This window comes from Ricinus communis, chromosome 4 (assembly GCF_019578655.1).
Source record: "Ricinus communis isolate WT05 ecotype wild-type chromosome 4, ASM1957865v1, whole genome shotgun sequence".
Taxonomy (NCBI): domain Eukaryota; kingdom Viridiplantae; phylum Streptophyta; class Magnoliopsida; order Malpighiales; family Euphorbiaceae; genus Ricinus; species Ricinus communis.
The window spans coordinates 30,607,751-30,630,992 of record NC_063259.1 but is presented as its reverse complement, the minus strand read 5'-3'; the positions used below and the strand labels follow the sequence as shown (position 1 = coordinate 30,630,992).

General features: G+C 32.4%; 2 protein-coding genes across 3 annotated transcripts; both read left to right on the top strand.

Moving 5' to 3' along the window:
- Positions 1-12,400: 12,400 nt before the first annotated feature.
- LOC8277070 lies at positions 12,401-19,089 on the top strand. The gene is made up of 16 exons (XM_002513577.4): positions 12,401-13,502; positions 14,318-14,439; positions 14,547-14,635; positions 14,725-14,760; positions 14,930-15,023; positions 15,275-15,317; positions 15,462-15,562; positions 15,855-15,919; positions 16,050-16,546; positions 16,640-16,727; positions 16,822-16,956; positions 17,038-17,606; positions 17,924-18,059; positions 18,158-18,226; positions 18,348-18,479; positions 18,589-19,089. The coding sequence occupies exons 1-16, from the start codon at positions 13,285-13,287 to the stop codon at positions 18,700-18,702; spliced, it is 2,508 nt and encodes an 835-aa protein (XP_002513623.1). The 5' UTR covers positions 12,401-13,284; the 3' UTR covers positions 18,703-19,089.
- Positions 19,090-19,375: 286 nt separating this feature from the next.
- LOC8277071 (F-box protein At5g52880) lies at positions 19,376-21,486 on the top strand. 2 transcript variants are annotated; one of them, XM_002513578.4, is made up of 6 exons: positions 19,397-19,717; positions 19,931-20,085; positions 20,182-20,269; positions 20,406-20,608; positions 20,950-21,095; positions 21,196-21,486. In XM_002513578.4, exons 1-6 carry the CDS (start codon positions 19,533-19,535, stop codon positions 21,337-21,339), a joined length of 921 nt encoding a protein of 306 aa, XP_002513624.2. In that variant the 5' UTR covers positions 19,397-19,532; the 3' UTR covers positions 21,340-21,486. The 2 variants fall into 2 exon arrangements, with proteins under 2 accessions (XP_048229146.1, XP_002513624.2); XM_048373189.1 differs by lacking the exon at positions 20,950-21,095 and having other exon boundaries at positions 19,376-19,717; positions 21,096-21,486.
- Positions 21,487-23,242: the final 1,756 nt, after the last annotated feature.

Below are 23,242 nucleotides of genomic sequence, written 5' to 3'. Positions count from 1 at the left end.
GCGATTGTTACATTAGTTATTTATATTTAGTATCGCCCCAAAAACAAACAACATTTAGTGATTTGAAACTTATAAACTAAATAACTACTATTGTCAAAAGGAGAATAAATCAGCCTGAATTGAAACTTTTAACTTTCCTATGATTTTAGTTATTACAGTAAGAACTTCTCTTAACGAGTACCGATTCATATTAAAAAGAAAGTTTTAAAATTAAAATAAATTTTTGATAATGAGAATAATTAGGAGTTAATATATAAGCAATAAACAACAATTAACTGGTAGGTCAAAGTTATTAATATGAACATGACTTGTCAAGCCTCCATCTAGTTGTACACCAGAAGAAAATGAAGGAAAAAAATCCACCGAAATTCTGCGACCACTTTTAAATGTTATAAACGACAAAGAAAATTGGCGGTCCACATGTATGAAATTATGAAAGGAACATCAAAGGAGGCAAGTACTTGAAAAATAAAATAAATAAAAATTATATAACAAATAAAGGAACCTTTATCTAGGATTAGCCCAATTCTTAAGTCAAATAGGGTTCCTAATTATTATTTTTTTTTCATTTTCTTGGAACTGATGTATTATATTCAATGTAGCACTCAAAGCACGGAAAGAAAAATGGAGTTATATAAAAGAAAAAAATGAAGGTTTAAGTAAACAAACTGGAGAAGATGCCAAATTATAAGGAGTTGATTAACTATAATACGATTTGTTATTGTCAATTGAGGAAAAAAAAAATGTATAAAGACGGAAAACCATGGTACACATGTCCTTATGTAAACCAAGAAAAATGACATTGCAATCGTGGGTTTGGTCCAAAAAATTGATTTTAATGAGGATATTCCCATGAGAAGACAGAATATGACCAATTAATGTTTAAATACAATACAATGTCAAACCCAAATGAAAACCTCATTAATCTAATAAATACACTGGCGAACACTTAATCTAAATTATGATGCATGTAAATCTCGATATTTATATTGCTGACTGAAATTTTAAAATTGGCATGTAATTACTGACAACAGTGCTCATCATAGCTAGATACAGCAAGTTACAATTCATAAGGAAAGGTCCACTTCTCTGCACCCTACACGGCTTCTTTATATTGAGGCCAATGAACATGCATGCCTGGCATATCCCAATCCCACTATTTCTGGGAATGTTCCCTATCTTCATAATATAACAATTCAAGAACCTGTAATAGCAAACTTAGCTAAATCCGAAAGTTTTTCTTTTATATACTTTTAAATGCTTTCCACTTTGAAAATATATATATATATATATATATATATATATATATATATATATATGATATTGTACGTATATTTATAAGAAGATGGCTTCTATATAATTTCAAGGCAGTCCACGCGTAAAAAGTAACTTTGTATGATTCGACTCCAGCAAGAAATGTCCACCGCTAAGTCTAATGCTTCTTAAGTGTAACAAATACAATTCTTAATAATGTTTGCTTTTTTTCCTTTTCAAGAGAACCATACCAATTAAATGCATGGTACCATGAGTGCTATATGAAATATTTGATCCCACAAGTGATCAATTAAATAAAGATTCATACTTATTCAAATTAGTAAGAGTGTTTTATTTTTAAGAGAAAAATGTTATTGTTATATATATTATCACTTTTATAACAAAGTACAAGCATAATTAATCATGTTATGTATATGCCATAATTTTTATTTAGCAGTCTACAAATAAAATAAAAATGCAACCCTTCTAGATATTTCTCTTTCTTTTGATCCTTACCTTGCACGCATCATACTGAGTTTATAATTGTGATTATTAGTGTTGATTCAATATATTCCTTAAAGAAAACATCATAGAATTTATTTAGCTTGGACTTCACTACAATATAAATGGGAATGAAATACTCATGATTTCTATTACGAATTATATACGGTTATTTAACAAAGCAACTAAACCCAAGACTGTAAAATTAAATTTTTCATTTTCTTCTCTATTAAATTAATATATATGTATGCATAAAAAGCCTTTTTCAAATTTATTAGACCAGTGTGAGAACATGCCTTCAAATTTATGTAAAAAGTGGACAGTCAGTTAATTTTATATATAAATTAAAAAGATCATTATCACTTAAGACGAAATAAAAGATGGTGGACATACATAATGCCATAATGGACAAAAAGGAACCAAACCCTAAATCTAAAACTCCCATATTTCCACGTAGGGAAGATATTATGGAATCCAACATCAGCAAGTCCGTACACAGTATTGGTGGATGGCTTGAAACTTATGATGATTCTCTCAAAGGTACCAATTGCGAAAAGTGTCTACCGTTTCGGCCTTTTTCATTTGGGTCGCACTAACAAATACAGACTCTCTGTGGCGGTTAACCTTGAATTAACTCTGTTGGTTATCTCCACAGTCCTGGGAAAGCGATAATCAAATATATCATTATTTAGATTTGTGTGATATCATTCAATCTTTATATAATTTACAGTTTTAAATTTACTAAAATGTCTAAACTTCATAATAGTCAACTCAATCCTTTCCTCTCCCACAATCGCGTTAACTCGGCATGAAATGGACCGGGGCATGTCCCTATCTTATTCAGTTGGGTTTGGCCTGAAATAATTATTAAAATAAATTCTTAGTTTATTTAATAAACTTGCACATCTACATCCCTACTTAGCCTTCATTTTATAATTAAAGATACTTTTGGAAATCTAGAGAGGTCCAACTATACCCAGGTTTTTAATTTTTATTTTCTATATGTAAGTATGTTTTATATATATACATATCTGCTGACACAAGAATAAGTTTTGATATGTATGTTACATAAACGTTATATTTGATATATAATTTTTATACTTTTTGGATTAAAATCGTTATATTTTAATTATCACATTAATACATTAACTATTATATTATTCTTCAATTTAATTAACAATTATAATCGTAAAAATAATAATAGATTACTTTTCAATTAATCAATAGTTCTTAAAATCCTTGAAAAATATTAGTTTTATTTTTAATATTAATTTATAATAACATGGTAATATATTAATTAATGAATTAATATAATCTTTCATCTTATAGAAAATATTATTAATTATTGAATTATTTAGTATGTATTTAATTTGGTATTAATTAAATTTTATAAATATAAATATGATTTAAATAAGAATTTAATTTAAATTTTATGAATTAAAAATTTATTATAATCAAAATAATAGAAATAGCTATGCAATTGCGGGTAAAAGATTTATATATTTTTAATATCTGAAATTACAAAAGTAATATTTAAATATATATATATATATATATATAAAAGAAAAAGGTATTTCAGAATACTAATTACTAAAGGTGGTCCTCTGTAGACAGCATATTATATGGAATCCAGCTCATACGGTTCTTCTATGTACGGTGTTGCATTTGGCTGCTATTGAATTCATTCCTTCCCCTTTATTTTACTATAAGATTTCTTCAAATCCTATAGTCCGAAGTTGCCTACTCTAAACCGTCAGTCAGTAATTGCCACGTTCTTCTAATATATTGTTTTTTTGACTTCTTAATGTTTTATTCTAATATTTACAAGGTTTTATTTCAATGTATTATTCATTTGTTATTGGAGTGTAATACTTTCAGAATCGGCAATCGTGTCACAAATGAGATGGTGACAGTCCATTGAAACTCATGGTGTGGGAAGAGTTAATGTAATCCGCATAACTAATGCACGGACCAATCTCCTAATTAGAAACTTTAATTACTGTCAAATAAACAATAACTGAGTGGTATCATTTCAATTTTTCAAAAGTCTTTGACTTCCACATCCTTGAATTGAAGCTTTGGCCCTGAGTAGTAAAACCCAAAGCAATGGCAACCCCAAAGCTAATGAAACAGAAACGATAAGAGTGTTGAAAAATTGATGGCATCGTGTCAGAGATTAAGTGTAGATAATATTTTTTTTATTATTTTCTAGTTTTTAAGAAAAAATCGTTTTCATCAAAAACTTATAGAATTTGTTGAATATGTTTATTTTATAGATTTTTTTTTTTTATCTAAGTAATATTTTAAGTATAAAGAATAAATTTGAAATAAATAAAATAAAAAGTAATATTTTAATTATTTTCTATTTTCATCCTAAGAAAATATTATAAGGAAATATAAAGTTTTATTTTTATTTTTATTTGAAATTTTTTCTTTTAGAACACGTGAACGGTCCCTAGGTTGGAAAATTTCTTTTAAAACAAAAAAGGGAAAAAACATAATGGAGTTGCTCCGTGTTGTAGCTGAATACTTTGGGTTAGGCCCAATCCAACTATCAAAAACCAGTTTGACCCACTCCACTTGGGCCACTTTTTTCTTCACTCTCGTGCTTTGACATACATAATCATCTCTGGAGCGACTTATTCATTGAGCTACTTTTCATGTCTATAGATCCATGATTTACGAATAAAATGGATTGTTCAAGGAGTATAACTATCATGAGTTAAAATTACTGGAATGTAAAAGTTTATACTTCTCTTTTTAATTTGCATGTGCAGACTTAAATGGACTTCTCAATTAACAAAAAAATAAAAATAAAAATAAAATCAGCACTCTAATTGAATTAAAAGAATTATATTCGGCTTATTGTAAAGAATTTTCCACAAATAATATGATGAATGGACATAGAGCCAATTTGACCCAATCAATTGAAATACTTATATCTACTAATACGAATGATATTTTAAGACGTATTGTTTATGATTATTTGGTAAATATGTTTTAATAATTATATTTATAAAACTATTTTCAATAGATAAGAGCATTAAAAAATTTACTTTTTGATTTATTCATGAAAATAATAAAGTCAATTTTTAGATAAAAGAAAGTTAAATCGATGTTAATAATGGTTAATAACCGATGGCCGAAATCTTAACTGGTTGAATCACCTCATGTAACAATGAGTTTTGGCAAGAAAAAAAAAAAAAAAAAAAAAGGTGGACGAAGAAATGCGGCAGTAGTTCATTTGAAGGGTTAGTTTGGGCTTTACGGAAAGCACAAAACGACAAGCAAATAGCTCAATTGCAGCAAAATAGATAGGATGCAAATGTTGAAGTAATAATGGGTATTAATCATTGAAATACGCAGTTTTGTTTTGGCGGAATCGTCGTTTTATCGTCAACTGCAGTGCAATGCGATTATGTATGTGTTTGATTCATTATATTGATCGAGACTTCTCCCTGAATGAATGAGGGTGTGCGTTAATCGTTATCCTCATATATATTTATATATTGATGCACTCGGCTGCCGAGATTAGAGTTGAAGCCCCTTCCTTTAGCAAATGGCACGTGTTAGCACAATTTGTTGAACATGCGCCCATAAGCAATTTAATCGGGGAGAAGTGGCTCAAAATTTTCCATCATTTCATCATATATAGACCTAATGGCATGGTAATATGTTAACCTCTGTTGAATGGTATAATTATATTGAGTAATGCATCACTATTCTTAATCATTTCTGATTAAAAACTAAGTATTGTATATTTGAAATTTAACCTAAATATTAAAAGTGTCTTTTCTTAAAAAGTAATCTAGATTATATAGTAAGAGTTATATTTGTTATATTTTGTATGATCTATTGAGTTTTTTATAAATTAAAAAGAAAATAATATAATTGTTTCACTTATTAAAATTAAAACGTAATATTATTTAACTAATTATATCGATAAATAATGGGACAGAGTGAGAGGAAAGAGCTTTTGGAAGAAATGGGTCTCTTATGTGTGCTTTAGACTTCAGAGGTTGAAGGAAATTTTATGAAAAAATGATATGAAGTGTAGACTAAGCAGAGCCACTAGCACCCAAAAAGGCCAGTCGGCAAGTCCTTCCTGGGCCAAACTGGTTTGGCTTTTAGCGCTCAGCAGCTTGATTTTACAGCCTGTGGGTCGGCTTCGTTTCTTATTGGCTGTCTTTTACCATTTCTTTTCTTTCTTTGTTCTTTTTCTAATATCCCTTTATACACATACACATGCAGTGCACGCATAATTGCATATGGGAAATAAGCTTGGCTAACCATAAAACTCCACTCTGCTCCTAATTATTTCTTTTTTTATTACTCATAGCTGGATTTTTGTGGCCCAGATAATTGCTAAATATAAATATTAAATGTGAAAATAATGTTTTAAATCTCTTGTAACAAAAAAAATAAATTAATCAAAATACAAATAAAATTGATTTGGATACCATAATAAAGTAATTTTTGTATATTTGGATATAACTTTTAGGTTGACGAAGAAAAGAAATGAAAAAATTGTGTTTAGATCAACTGCAAAGTCTTAGAAGCAGACTCGAGGCCTTCAATTTTGTTGACATACTTAAGCAGCAAAAGCAAAGAAGTGAAGAAAGTGCGATAGGGCATTGGCATCCATCGAGGTGGGGGTCACATCTCTAGAAAAATATAAATGATATAATGGAACTTGGAACTTTCACCACATTTGTAATTACATTACCTAAAACCTGATTAGGAAATGTATCATCTAATCCATTCCTTCTCTTTTTTAGGCAGCTAATAAGTAATGCTAATGCCTCGCCTTTCTTTGACATCTTATCTACTATTTTCCCAACAAAAAAGAAACTCTAAAATTATCGAATTATTTTTATAATTTTATTTATCTGAACTCTTTGATTGTAATTTAAATAATTTTCTATTCCATAAAAAATAAATTTAATATGATTTAAATATAATAAAATCTCCTATAAATATGAGTTTTATTATAATTTATTAGAATTATAGTTTTGTAGCATGTAGAATTTTTCTTTATTAAAATTTAGACGCCCCTCTTTTACAAATAAGCATAAGTCCATAATTCTCTTTTCTAATTTCTTTCCTTTTTTCTTTTTGTCGTTTGAGTCAGCATCAAATACTTTACCACCTATGCAAGTTATGGCCTTTGAGATTGTAATAACAAATCACCATTTATTTAATTTTTAGTGGAGAAATCTCCATCACCTTGATACTTTTGATGATATTTACTAAACTTCATGGTTAAATAAATATATATATATATATAATTTAAAGCATTTTGTCCCCTTTGTAAAGAAGGATCACATGAATGAACGGCTAGATTTAATGGGTATGAAATCTTATTGGCTGCTGGTGGAGGATCTTGGTTTGTGTCCAAATCTTAAAGATTCGAACTTTCTCCAAATGGAAAGTTTTATTTATTAGCCAAAAACTCGTAGGTAATTTAGATGGCTTTTAACAAAGTTAAACTTCTTGTTTTGTTTTTTTAACCAAAAGATAAACTTTTTGGTTGTTTCTTTCACTTTTCTTGCAACTGGTTCTTCTAATCACCTTTTTTTCTTTTTCTTTTTACTTTTTACTTTTTCTTGTTACTTAGCAACGCAGTAAAAGGGTTTGTACAATGCTTTTCTTTTTCTTTGTTAAATGGGCGACAAGTGGATGTATAGGCTCCTCCTGACATGAGCTCCGACATTTCCAACAAACGACAAAAGTACATATGAACAATGATATTAGAAACGAAAATTCTGCATGGAATATGCAAATGAATTTCAAAATTATTATTCAATTCCATATATAATTAATCTATTCAATTTATTAACATAATATCTAACTAAAATAACTGTAGTTTAAATTTTATATACAAGAATAAGAACCACCGTAATTTCCTTGATTTTAGAAATATTTTTTAAAAAATAACCGAATGTACGCTAAAAAAAAAAAAAGAACAAAAACAGTGACAAAGCATATGAAGAAAATCATACAAAAGAAAAGAGAAAAAAAGTGTAAGTCTGATGACAATAGAGAAAAACAATCTTTCATCGGATTCTTTCTCAAAATTATTTATTTTATATTTGTTAAGATTGTAGAACTGATACTATATGTATGCTGTTGTCTTTGATAATGAGTGTGTGGGGATCTATGCAATTCCCCCGGCTACAAATGCAGATTTGTTGGGTCCATTATGAACAATGAACAATGAGAGGCAAATTGCATTAGAAGATATGGTTTTTGAAGATTTTATTTACAGTCTGCCAAAAAGAAAAAGAAAAAGTTATTTCAGAAAGAAAAGTGAGCAGTGAGAGCTCTTATCAAGCTATCGAAAAGAAAGATCCATAATAAGAGAATCCTTTTTTTTTTTTTTTTTAAATAAAAAATTGTAAAAGAACGAGAAAATAAAAATTAGTTGGATAGAGAGAGAGAATAAAAACAGCATCTACCCCTTTGTCCTTGAGGCCCTTTTCCACCTCAGCATCACATGCTCTTGTTTTGATTTTTCTCTTGGCCACGTTGTTATTTGTGGCTTACACGCAATGCCACTGATACTTTCTTTTTCTTTTTTTTTCTTTAAAAAAAAAATACAAAAATCTCTTTTACCCATCATTTCTAAAAAGCTTCTTTTTCTGCTAAAATAAATGTGTATGTGCATATATAATTCCAAAAGCAAATTTCAATATCGCACACTCAAAATCACTAAGAGATTGATCTTTCTTCTTCCTCAATGATGTCAACTTTAATAGGTAGGTGGTTAGACGAGTGCTTAGTTTACTTTAATTAAAGGTATATTATAGCCTTGATCCCTCCTTAATCACACTTTGCAGCCACTCCACTCATCTTTTATTTATGTGCAATCCTCTAATCAATTCCAACTATTTTGGGTATCCAAGGATAGAATTTGGTTTTGGTTCGAATCCAAAAATTTCATCCTTTGCAAATATTACAAATATTAAGATTTGCTGTCCTCACAAAGGCCAGACTTTCCTACAAACATTCAAGTCCGATTCCCTCCTAGGAAACTTTATATAAATCCCAGTTGCTGTTGCTACCACATGTTTGGAGCATCAAAATATAGTATTACTACTACTAATTCTGGTTTCTTTCAGTACCTAACTAAACCAATAAAGGGATGTGAGATGGAAAAAAAAAAAAAAAAAAGTTAAGCAATGTCAATAGCGCACGAACATTTTAACTAATTTTTTTAGCTAAAAGTAATTAACTCTCATCAATACCGGTGAATGATAAGGAAAAGATGGCTTTTTAATGAATAAAAGGTAAAAAAGTAAAATAGCATACCATAATAGCCAAGTTCTTCAAATCCAAGAAAACAGGTTCATATAGCGTATGCATATCCATCTGAATTAAATTTAATTTAATTTTGAGTTGCATTACATAGTCTCATGACATGCCCGCAAAATATCATATTATTTTTGTACAGTGTAATCCAACAACAATCATGGATGCATTTACAATTTAATAGGAGAAAACAGAAAAAAAAAAAAAAAAGTAATTAAATAATGCGCTGTTTGGATTTGTTGAGCGATCTATGAATAAAGCTGCTCACCTTCTTGCAAGGGTGGCTTGTTCTTTGTCAGATTGCATGGAGTAGAATAGTGTCCCTCCCGTTCTTGCTGATGTTTAAGAATAAAATAATATGTAAAAGACAATAAAAAGAAGATCAAAGACAAATGAGGGTTTCGCAATTTGTGCAGCCTATTTTCATCACATGTGCATGTCTTTTAATTAATTGATATATAAATAGATGATTACTTGGGCAGCTGATTTCTAATAATTCATCTCTGGGGTATTTTGGGAGAATTAAAGTATCCCCATTACACCTTAATTAGTTAAACAGTGAAATTCAATTTAGGGAGAGGGGCCGGAATTCCTCTAGCTGTAATGCAGTGATATATGCTCTCCTCCTACAAAACAAAGAAAACATTCAAATGCCTCTCTGACAACAGCACTGTAAAGAAAAAGCCTGCACATGACCCCAAAATAAAAATAAAAATAAAACAACTCTAAAAATAATATGCAAAAGAATGCTGCACTTATTAATTAATTCAGAAGGTTAATTTATTGTTAAGCGGGTCTGCTTATCTATATAATGATATGCTTTTGACCAAATTACAAGCAATTACTTTAGGAACACGCAGCAAACCTTAGAGTAAGGTAATCTAAAAAAGCAAATAATAATAATAATGGAACTCCATCTGTATGTGATATGAGATTATTATTTCAGAAAACTAGGATAATCTAAAATGTAGAAAGTGCAGCGGCAACAGATAGAAACAATCTCGACTGTCATCTCAGAAAATTAGAAAAAGGTTTTGAAATGGAAATACATTCCAAATGAAGGTAAAGAAAAAAAGAGAGGGTTCTGCGGTGTTGCATGATGCGTGGTTTGGTGGTAGGGGCCGTCATTGTTTTGTCTAGTTACACTTTCTTTTTGGTGCAGCAGCCGCCAACTATATAACTCTTTTCTTTTCTTTTCTGATAAGGAATGCATCAATGGCCATGCGTTTCAAAGTTAGTTTTGGCCTTTCCGATTGATTACAATTTTCATTTCGAGGCTGAATAGTTATTTTTCTTTAATTATTTTTTTGACCACACATAAATAAGTAAAGCTAATTATTATAATAATGTTTGAAAGAATAAATTATGTATGAAACTGTGGTGGTGCATTGACAATGGCGTGGAAGGGCGTATGTGTTTAATTTAAAGCAAAGTCGAAACGTGCAAATAACCTTTCTTTTCTTTGGACTTGTCTATGTGCTGCCCTGTAAAGCAATGACCAAATACATCAGTAAATTATTGAAAAGGTCTCCCAACCGAACTTTGCAATTTCATACAATTTGATTTTAAATTTTTTTATTATTAATTTCTATTTTTATTGCACCGAAAGTCTCACTTCAAATTTTAATGAGGAATTAGATATGTCAGACATCACATTTTTATTACTATCCTATTTCTGCATTTATTACGTTCCTACCCTATAATCTCCTTATTGGTTTCTCCTCTATTTTAATTGACTTTTAGATCTTTCTTCTTAATCCTAAGTTCAACCATTATTATTATAAATTCAGTTCATTTAATTTCAATAAATTAAGTAATCAATTTAAAACAGCTTCCTAATTAGTTGAAACGTCAATATATAAGTGAAATATAAAGTTTCAATAATTATTTTATATTAAAATATAAATTTTTTGTAATCACTTGAGTAATCATATATGGCATCAAATGCCACATTTCACATGACATGTGTTCTTAAAATGTTTCCACTTTACTCCAAGTCAGCTGATTTTTATCTCTTGGAATATGAAACTAGAAGTTAGGTAATCAGAGGATCAGAAAGTGAAGCTTTACAACTAAATTGCGTTAAAACTGGAGAAATTTACCCTACAACTAAATTAGTACTATTTTTAATGTTTTCTTCGTAATCTCTATTTAGACGATTAGTTTAGTTTTAAATTAGTATAATTTTTGAGTAATTTTCTTTGATTATCTCTAAACTCATGAGAAATTATGTGGTAAGTATGCGGAGGGTTTTAGTTATAATTAATATGCAACCTCCCTTTACATATAAATAATTATAAAAAAGATTATCTTTATCGACAGAAAGATGCGTGGTAAAGTGAGAATTTTTAATTATTTATTGACTTAGTTTTCCTGATTTACCTGCTTTAAAAAACATGGCATGATAGCTAAGAAAGTGAGTATAGCTGTAGTTAAAGTAGTGAAAATCAGCTTTGCTTCTCCTGCAATTATGTGGTGATGGACTCACTTTACTGCCTCTCCCTCTCGCTAGATAGCTACTGACTTACACACCTTTCATTACGATGCATCTAGCCATTGTATTTTATTTTTCTCAAGAAAAGAAAAAAGCATAAAGAAATTATAATGGTGGAGCAACTATCATGGTGCTTCAATATCAATCGCAATCAAAACACACACACAGGTACATGTCTGGTTTATTCTGTTTTGTAAATTGCTTGTGAATTGTGACTTGGACCACTGTGTACTCGGACGTCAAAAGTCGGTCAAACCCATTGGACATATAATTAAATGGTTCTGTGCCATGCAAGAACCCTTGTTATATTTTATCTCAAATACATATCCTTTCTAATCTTTATTTATAAAGGGATAAATACAACCCCTCGCTTATAAACTGGCAGCAAACCCTTAAGTGGAAGCTCAATAATTGGCCTTCCAATTAACTTAAAAAGGATTTTCTTTTTGACATTAATAGCTAACATAATAAAAATATTGTTCTTGTTTCCTACAGCTTAAATATTTAGATCTCAAAGAGGATCGTCAGAGCTTTAATCCTCTAACTGCATAGTAATGATATTTTGATCATTATATTCTATTCGCAAGACATCATGTGTTGTTCTTTTTCCTTACATGATGCTGATAATTAACTATTTAGTAACAGTCATAAATTCTTGAAAGAAATAATTGATAAATCAAACGATCCAACCCTCAGGTTTATATTTTTAGCCCCCACCCAAATAGAAAACATCTCTTTATATACATTATTAAGTAGTTACACTTTTATTTTTTAAGAAAAAATAATAATAATTTCTGATGACCAGGGAGCTGGCATCATAATAATCTAACATTAAAAGAAAAACAGCACAACTCATATAATGATATTTAATCAAGTTATGTACTATAATAAAAATCAAAACTGTGCTCAAATGATTTGCAAGAACAACATAATTCATGTGACTCGAAAGCTATAATTTTGAGGGATTACTCTATATTATTATAATCTAAAAAAAAAAACATAATTAAAACAGAAAAGAGTATAGAAATGAAAGCTGCAAAGGCAAAAGAAAGTAAGTATTACTATTGCATAAAATATAGAAAAGGAAGGAGGAAGAAACCACCAAACAGAAAAGCAGGAAAAGAAAAGAAGAGACCGACCAAGAAAATTTTAAAAGAAAAGGAGACGAGAAAGAAAAGAAAACCAAGATTAGACGGTCCGGGTAAGTCAAAAAAGCTAAGTAAGAAAAGATAAAAATAAAAAGGAAATCAAAAAATTCAGTTTTTCCCGGTTAGCAATTAACGTCCATTAGTAGAGCATGCTATAAATAGTTGGAGAGGGCCAGACCACATAAGCTCTAAGTCATACCTGTCGAAAAGCTTATACAACAACGTTCTATTCTTAAGTCCCATTTCATTCACATTCCCAGATTTTCTTTGTCCCCTAAAAAAAAATAAAGGAGTTAATCAATATTTTGATTGGATTCTGATAATTCTCGAATATTTTTTCTTATCCATCTTCCCTTTTGCAAAATCCTTCATAACCCTTTGAATCTTGGCTTCTTTTTCTTTTGTTTACCTAAAAAAGAAGTAGGCTTATACATGGTTGTGGGGGTGAAATAACTTTTTCTTGATCACGTCTTATTGGAGAAGCTTGAGGTTTAAGTACCTTTCTTGGTGTTCTTGGTTTGAAAGAAGACACAAAAGGAAAAGAAAGAGAGATAATAGAAAAAGAGAAGAAGAGAGATGGAGCAGAAGCATTTCCTGTTGTCTGCGTTGAGTGTAGGAGTAGGCGTTGGTGTGGGGTTAGGATTGGCATCTGGGCAAAGCATGAGTAGATGGGGTAATGGTAATGGTTCTTCAGAAGATGTCACTGCTGAGCAGATTGAACAAGAGTTGATGAGACAGGTTCTTGATGGCAGAAACAGCAAGGTCACCTTTGACGAGTTTCCTTACTACCTCAGGTAATCATGGTTATCTTTTTCTGTTTCTTAAATGATTAATTTTTGGTCTCTATTATTATTATTATTATTATTTATTTTTTTATGTTCATAAGATCTCAACATATAGACAGTTGTATTTTATGGTGTTATTATTTATTAAGAACAATTATCTGGCAAATGCTCTGGCTTGGCGGTATTCTCTGCACATGCTCATAATACTCCTGTCTTTTCTTTTTTCCAAAAAAAGTTTGCCGTTTGGGTTTTAATTATTGGGGTTTTCTCATACTTTCAGCTTTTTGTCCCTGTAAATATTAAAGTAAACACTGCATGATCTCTGCTTATTTGTTATTGACTTTGAATTCAACTCCCTCTTTCTGTTCAAAATCTATAAGATAACTTCATTTTCCATTGATTTCAAGTTGGAAAGTGAAGAATTCCTAATAATGCTAATATTTTATTCTTAATATTTGATAAAAAATTTACGACCGCATGTCCGTACTTGCTGATAGGCTTGAATCTGTTTTTCATTTAGTTTGTCATTTTTCAAAGTTTCTGTGTCTTATGTGAATGTATTTGGGTTATTGATTATAATTGGACCTGATTCTTGTTAATATCATTTTGACTTTTACCCTTTAATGGATTGTTGGAGATAATAGAATTTGAGGTTGGCGTGAAGCTAAGAGCCTGCATTTTAGTGTTTGTATGAACTACTTCCATGACATTTTTTTGAATAATCCAACTAGTAACATATCCATAGCAATTTTAAAAGTTACTTTATGTTTTATTGGAGTAATTTCATTTCGAGGTTTACATTCTGATAAATTGGATATCTGCAGTGATATAACTCGAGTCTCATTGACAAGTGCTGCATATATCCATTTAAAGCACTCAGATGTTTCCAAGCACACCCGGAACCTTTCGCCTGCTAGTAGAGCTATTTTGCTCTCAGGACCAGCTGGTATGCAAGCGGGAAACATGTTCTATAATTCTACATTACATTGGAGTATAGTATAATCTTTGAAGTTGATTTGTAACCTTATTCTATTGTGATTTCATCTTCTGAAGAACTTTACCAGCAAATGCTCGCCAAGGCTTCAGCACATTACTTTGAGTCGAAGTTGTTGCTGCTGGATGTTGCGGATTTCTCCATAAAGGTGAGCATTCAGATCTTCACATGTCTACTGGCATGCCTTTCAAGTGCTATAGCTGTTTCCTAATATTGTTAATGTTTTTCCTGCCACAGATCCAAAGCAAATATGGATGCACTAAAAAAGAATCTGTAAGCCTCCCATCTAATTATGTTTTCTCGTTTGATGTTATGCTTCCTCAACTATTAATTTCTTATGTAATTCATGAGTTGTTTAGTAGCACATTTATAATTCAGTCTGAGATAATAGCGAATTGCTGAGTGGTTTTCAATATTTTGATTCCATTGCTTGTCACTGTAGTCTTTCAAGAGGTCTATCTCAGAGGTGACATTTGAGCGAATGTCCAGTTTGCTTGGTTCTTTCTCAATCCTCCCGTCAAGAGAAGAAATAAGAGGTACGAAAGTTAACAAAGAAGTTCCACAGCCTTCTCATTTACTACTTTTTATTGTTTTCTGTATTTTCTCGAAGCTGTAATGCCTGTCGAGATTTCCACATCTCACTGTCGTGGTTGCTTTTAATTCTTCTGTTATGCTAAAGCATTATGCCAGTTTAGTTTTGCTTTTGGTTATTTAATTTGTGTTTGGTCGTTCCGTTCATTAATACTAGTTTTCTTGACAATGCCTCTAATCTAGAATTTTGTTATAGGCACATTACATCGGCAAAACAGTAATTTGGATATAAAATCAAGGTATCTTCTATACCTTCAAATACTATTTGCATAATACAGATATATTTGCTGCGTATGCAGTGATTGTGGGATTGAAGTTCCAGTGAGATGAGATGGGTGTTTATTAGTTCTGAACCTACCAAGTAATATCTTTGTGTATTGCAGGGCTATGGAAGGTTTTAATAATCATATCAAACTTCGTAGAAACGCCTCTGCTGCCTCTGATATTAGTAGCATTTCCTCCCAATCAACTTCCACAAATCCAGGTTACACCTCAGAATTTATTTGTTTCATATCCTACGAAATCCATAAATTAACCTGATTATAGACATTATTAAATATTCGTATGTGGGTACAAGCTCAGTTATTTGTTTATTAGAAGACTAAATACACAAAAGTTGGTTAGAACTGGATAACTTCCATGTCCGTGTTAATAAGATATCTTGGGGACATTCTCTTACAGAAAGTAATGTACAAGTCAAGTGAAGCCTTTAATTTCATCTGCATCACTGTGTTACTAATAGATTGACCGCTCATTGGGGATTCTTCTCTTATCAGCTTCCCTGAAGCGTGGAAACAGCTGGTGTTTTGATGAGAAGCTCTTTCTGCAAGCGCTTTACAAGGTTATATCATCAGTAATAATTGTTTTTATTTTAAAACGATGGTCCAGTTTTCACATGCCACGTAATCAGCGTATAGCTAATTATTTCAGTTTCCTGATCATTAAGAGTCAGTTTCTTGTTACTCTTGCAGGTTTTGATTTCAATATCAGAAAGAAGTTCTGTCATTTTATACCTCAGGGACGTTGAGAAGATTCTCCTCCGATCAGAAAGGATATACAGCTTGTTCAGTAAATTCTTGAAGAGACTGTCAGGTTCGGTTTTGATACTAGGTTCCCGTATGGTAGACCATGAAGATGATTGCAGAGAAGTGGATGAGAGACTGACTATGTTATTCCCATACAATATTGAGATCAAACCACCAGAAGACGAGACTCATCTTGTCAGTTGGAAAACACAGCTGGAAGAGGACATGAAAATGATTCAGTTTCAAGATAACAAAAACCACATTGTTGAGGTCCTTGCAGCAAATGATATTGAGTGTGATGATTTGGGTTCAATTTGCCACGCAGATACAATGGTTATTAGCAATTACATAGAAGAAATCGTTGTATCAGCAATATCATACCATTTAATGAATAATAAACACCCAGAATACCGAAATGGAAAGCTTGTTATATCATCTAAGAGGTAGATACTGACTTTTCTATTTCATAATCCACTCATTAGCTCCTTTCTAAACAAATTAAAGATAGTTTGGTTTCAACTTCATGTGCGGGGCAGCTTGTCTCACGGATTAAGTATATTTCAAGAAGGCAAAAGTGGTGGGAAAGATACTCTGAAACTGGAGACGAATGGTGAAGTTGGCAAGGTTTGTCCTTTATTATTTTTTATGGTTTGGCCATAACAGTAAGGGATTTGTTGGTACAATAGCATTGATATCTCTCCCATTTCACAAATTGTAGGAAATTGAAGGTGAAGGGGCTGTTGGTGCAAAGACTGAGTCAAAGTCCGAAATCCCAGCAGCTGATAATAAAGGCGAAATATCTGTTCCTGGAGCAAAGAAGGATGGGGAAAATGCAGTTCCAGCTAAAACACCTGTAAGCCGAAGCCAAACTTCAGAATATGGAGGTCATGTGATTTTAGTTGCCTTGCTAATGGTGCATCGTTGCTTCTTGCAGGAAGTTCCTCCTGACAATGAGTTCGAGAAACGCATCAGGCCAGAGGTTATCCCTGCAAATGAGATTGGAGTGACATTTGCAGATATTGGTGCCATGGATGAAATTAAAGAATCACTTCAGGAGCTTGTCATGCTCCCTCTTCGAAGACCAGATCTCTTTAAAGGTGGACTTCTCAAGCCTTGCAGAGGCATACTGCTATTTGGGCCTCCAGGCACAGGAAAAACAATGCTAGCCAAGGCCATAGCAAATGAAGCTGGAGCAAGCTTTATTAATGTCTCAATGTCTACCATCACTTCAAAATGGTTCGGTGAAGATGAAAAGAATGTTCGAGCATTATTCTCACTTGCTGCAAAGGTCTCTCCAACCATCATATTTGTTGATGAGGTTGATAGCATGCTTGGGCAACGGACTAGAATTGGCGAGCACGAGGCCATGCGGAAGATTAAGAACGAGTTCATGACGCATTGGGATGGGCTGTTGACAAAACCTGGTGAACGAATTCTTGTTCTTGCTGCAACCAACAGGCCATTTGACCTTGATGAAGCAATTATTAGGCGGTTTGAGCGCAGGTATGATTTTTTTTATTTTCTCCTTCCCTTATTCTTTATCAGTGTTGCACAAATATTCCTTTGGAGAAGCTATATCTTCATAAATATATACCATGCATTTTCTTTCCACAAGACTCTTTGCGAACTTACTTCCCGCTTGGGTTGGCCTTCAGCAGAGCATAACGCCATAAGCAAAGCACTTTTCTCCTTTCTGCCATTATTAACTGTTGACCACTCTAAACTACTCTTCTAGTTAATCCTGTTTCCATATGCTATTTTGAATGAACTTATGCTGTTTTGTGCTTGCTAACTACTCTCATGCCTCTTGTTTTGAGCAGAATCATGGTTGGCCTACCATCCATTGAGAACAGGGAGATGATCTTGAAAACTCTCCTGGCAAAAGAGAAAACCGAAGATCTGGACTTCAAGGAGCTTGCAACCATTACAGAAGGATATAGTGGAAGTGACCTAAAGGTTTATTCACTTGTTTTTCTTTGCTCAAATACTCATGCTATTCGTTAAATTAATCCTCAATTTGTAATCACCTAGCGACATCTGCTACATGTAAACAGAACTTATGTGTGACGGCAGCTTATCGACCTGTCAGGGAGTTAATACAGCAAGAGAGATTAAAAGATAAAGTAAGATAGTTTCCCTCAAAGATGTTTTTGGTTTCCACTGTCTTAATTGACTCTTGATACTGTATGTTTATATTCTGATTTCCTGTCTGCTGAATGTCCTCCTCCAATGACCTTTTCACAGGCAAAAAAGCAGAAAGCTGAAGAAGCCACAAGCTCAGAAGATACTTCAAGTAAAAAAGAAGAAGATAAAGAAGAACCGGTAATTACTCTGAGGCCATTAAACATGGAAGACATGCGGCAAGCAAAAAATCAGGTAGATTCAATGCAAATTCAAGTCTTTCAAGTAACTGAACATGCATAAGTGTGCTTATGCATACTTGAACTCTTTTAGTGGATATTTCTAAATAAATGCTGCTACACAGGTTGCTGCAAGTTTCGCATCTGAGGGATCAATAATGAATGAACTAAAGCAATGGAATGATTTGTACGGAGAAGGAGGTTCAAGGAAGAAGCAACAGTTAACTTACTTCCTCTAGACTGTAGAAAGTTATCATATTATGAATGGCTCATCTAAATAGAAAAGGAGGTCAAAGTTCAAAAAACCTTTTCCCTGCGAGTAAAATGTTATTGCCTCAGGCATACAACAGTGCATCAATGAACAGAAAGAAAGCAGCAGCACATTCCTGGAAAGACATTCTGGCAATTCCAGCTGAGCTTGTAGTATAGTGCAAGGTGTATTCAGAAAATGTGATTCTCTGTAATTTCATGAAAACAAGAGAGGATATCTGTTAGGCCATCCTAAGGCCATTTCACACCACAGTTTTATTGTAATTATATATATTCTTAAGAACGTGTGGTATTTGGAGAATGCATATGGGTTTGTGGAATTTGAAAAGAACCTTTTATTGGGTTTTGTTAGATTATATGCATTCTGTGAACAAGAATAGAGTAGGCATTTGTAAATTACTCTTTGTACTATATAAACTAGGATACTTCCTCGTACTCTTGTAGAATTTTATGTTCCCTTGGTGGAAATTTGATTATTTGAGATTCAAAACTACAACCACCTGCACAAATCTAATCACGCAACAATTGGCTGCTTCTAGGCAGAACCCAACATAAAACCAGCTTCCTGATGTGAATTTCATTGGACTGGAACACTGTTACTTCATAATCATAATCATAATCTATGAGAATAAAAATTTTATTATCTTATAAAAATTTAAGTATAACCTAAAAGATGGACTATTTAAAGCTAAGAGTTTTTCCCAATAGCAAACTCTTGGCATTCTTTTATTAATCAATAGCTTATAAGTGGGTGATATCTCTCTCTCCTAATTTCTCTTCTTTATGCTGCAATCCCAAAATGTCAAATTCAATGGAAAGATACCAAAAGCTAGGGTTTAAACAGGCAATGTCAAGAATCCACCATTATCCAATAGCCTGCAAAGATTTAAGCTTGATTCTAGGAGAAGCTTATAACGAACTCCCTAAGAATCTCCAATCTATCGTCTTTCAAGACACCCTCTCCGCCTTTCGTCTTCTTCCTCAGTAAGTCGCCTTTTCTATCTCTTGATTGTCTCCATCCAGGTTTTTTTCTTTTTCTTTTTTATTTATAATTCGAATTTGCGCAAAGCTCGATGGTTTAGGTGCTGCAAATGAAATTAATATGAATTTTTGTAACCTATGTTTCAGAATTTTAATGGCATCTATTTGGTTTTTAGATTAGTGGGTAATAAGGGTATTGTTCAAACTCGAATTTAGAATGCAGACCCGTGGCGCTGTTTCAGCAGCTCATCTCCTACTTCAGAGTGCAGAGGCTGTGCTTCCAAAACAGAAGAGAAATTTGGCTGTTAAAGAATTTAAACATGCAAAGATTGCTCATAAGCGACGTTGCAAAGCTCATCATGAGGAAGACAGTAAGCATGTTGTTAGGAAACTGTTATCAAGAATGTTAAATGTCTGATTTGCTAACACATAAGCCAATAATACTTCCTTTCCTTGTACAATTTCAGGTACTATTGAATTGCCACAAGATGTTCTACTTCACATTTTCAGCTTCTTGGACATGAAATCTTTAGTTTCTGTTGAGCTAGTCTGCTGGTAATTTTTACCCCCTTCCTCTACTACCATTTCTTAAATCATCAACCTGGTTGAATTTATCTTGATACAAGTTTACAATCATGAGTATGCACTAACGCATAACATCTCGTGACCTTTTTGGTTGCCTTATGTGAAGGTCCTGGAATTTTGCAGCTAGCAACAACCAGCTTTGGGAGTCTCAGTATGCAATCTTTTTCAGTAAGAAGCCTGCTTCTTCTAAGATTAGAGGGCTGCGGAATAGCAGGCAAGACAAAGATAAGGAGTTCGCTCTTTTGCAGGAGAACACGGTCTCTAGAACGAGTATTGACTGGAAAGAAGCCTTTAAAAGAGCATATGTAGGTAGGTTGATCAGGCATCTTATAGATTATGAGCATGATAAATCAACAAGCCAGCAAAGCTGTCAATGAAAAGTCTATGCGCATCTGCGATGACAATTCATTCATAGTTTTGTCTCTTGGCATCATCTCTAATCATTGTAGATTTTCTTGTTCTGCAACTCCCTTCGTGCATTAAAGGTTTTCATAAGCATCAGGTAAATTTTTCCTTCCAGAAGCTCTGCCTGGCGATTTGCTTCTCCATAGGCATTCATGGTCTCGGTCAAAAATCATGAAACTTTTTTGTTTCTGTTTTTGTCAGTTAGTAGTCATTCTAGTTATTCTATTTTGTTGTCTGTATTTCAGGCAACTCATCCAAGAGATTAGCATCTAATAGAGGATACTGTATGCAATGTGAAACAATAGTTTGGTTAGATAACATGAAATGCTGTAACGGAGATCATGGACTAGAGTCTGGAAATCAGCTAATTGTGCCCGTATCACCTCTCCAGGTATGTGCAGACGCTTGTTTTCTCGAGATTCAGTCTTGTACCATTTTCTGAAGCCTAATTGCTGGATTCCTCTAGTTTCACATGAATTCATCACTTTCAGGTTGTTGAATATCTATTGAACGGCTCATCATCAATTATATATTCTTCAGAATCTGACAGTGACAGTGACAGTGAATCTGATGAAGGATTTATTCCTAGGCTATGGGCCTACCCCAGGCACATTGGTAGATATCAGAATAACTAATTGACAGTATGTGAAGCTTCAATTACTTCTGTTGGCCTGCATTTACAACTTTAATGGATCTTCAGCACGATTCCAGAGTATAATTAGTAATATGATGTCCCCTGTTAATGTACTGCAGAAATTGATAAATCAGGTGTTTCCTTTCTTTTTTTTTTTTAATTCGGGGGGATCCCATTTGCACCAGTTTCCCCACAATCTGCGGAAAGGATGTCCCAATTTATTGCCTTCCTAGGTTCTGTGGCTAATTAGTAAGCCTGGGCTTGGGAACTGTCAATTAATTTAGTACTTCGGCTTCCTCGTAAAGTTAAAGACTTTGGACGCCCACCAAAATAAAATCCTCCGAAATGCCCAATAATTAGCGGTGACAGACTGCAAGTGGGAACATGAAAAATATTTGGCAACTATAAACTTAAACTTTTAAGAATAAAAAAGAGAAAAAGGAAGATTGAAGAAACATAATGAATTGAGTTAAAAAGTGTGAATTAGGAAGAATAAGTTGCTGGAATAAATTCCTGAACAAGTATTGGCCGCTACTGCTGCCTCGTTCTTTGCCTTAGAAGTTGAGCAAGCAGAGAAAGACAGCTGCATGCTAAGGCTATCTGCTCCTGTATTTCTATGGATGCATGCTTTTGCTGTTGGTAGAATAATTGCAGATGTAGGCAATTTACACAGTTAACATCTAAAAGTAAAAGAAAACAAGAAATCGAGTAGGTGTCTTATATGGGCCTGATTGCCTTAGTAATTCCCCAGACCATTTGTGAATGGGTTTTGGATCCATGGCGATTGAGCAGCAATAGGCTCTGTCTATTATTGGACTTCAATTTAATGTGTTCAGATCCAATTAGATTATAGTCCTTTTAAGGTTTATATTGGGCAGTATGTCCAGTAGGATTTCATTTCTATTTTGTCTAATAAGTTTTTCTTCTCAAAAAATACCCTGTTGATAATATTTCCGAATATTAATTTATGTTCTATTATTTTGTTTACAAATAAATTATTTTATGATGTTTGGAGTACTTTTTTTAAAAAAAAATATTATTTTAGTAAAAGAGATTATTAAAAAAATATAAACTCATAACAATTTGTATGATTTCAATTTATAATTAAATAAATAAAGTTATTTGTTTTATGGACGTAAGGTCATACGATTGATTAGTCAGTCTAATTAAAGCATACTAAACACATAGACCCCACAGGCACAAAATTCTTTTGAGGAATAATCTGACCACAAGGCACAAGCCATCCATTTGCGAATTATTAAAATAACTCCAACTAAACCAAAAACCCATATATAGAAAAAGTACAAAAAGTCTCTATACGCTATTGAGTATCAATCTTATGTTTTCTGAAAAATAAGAAATTTGGATAAGAACTAACTAGCATCCCACTTTATTATTATTATTATTTCGTCCCACCTGAGATGAAAACAATACAGCCAAAATATATATTGAAAAGCAAAAAAAAGAAAAAAGAAAAAGAAAAGGAAAAGGATGAAGGTGGGCAACACCACACCCTTCTCTCCTTAAAGTTAAAAGAAAAAGCAAGCACAAAGAAATCCCAAAGTTTGTGGTTTTGATTTAGGGTGCAGAATCTTACAAATTATGACCTTTGGTACCCATATGACAAGTTCTCTATTAATATATATATATATATATATATATATATGAGTACATGTTTTTTACTTGTTAATATAATAAGTAATGTGTTTTGAATTTCAGTGGAGTATGTAACAATTGTCAGCTCGAGCAAGACGTGCATACCACAACACACAGTGGATCCATTTTTCTTATCAATTTTTTTTATATTTTATTTAAAAAAAAAAATCAATAAAATTTAAGATTGAAGTATCATATCATCTCATGGCCCAAGACATGACTATTTCATGAATGATTTGATGATCAAT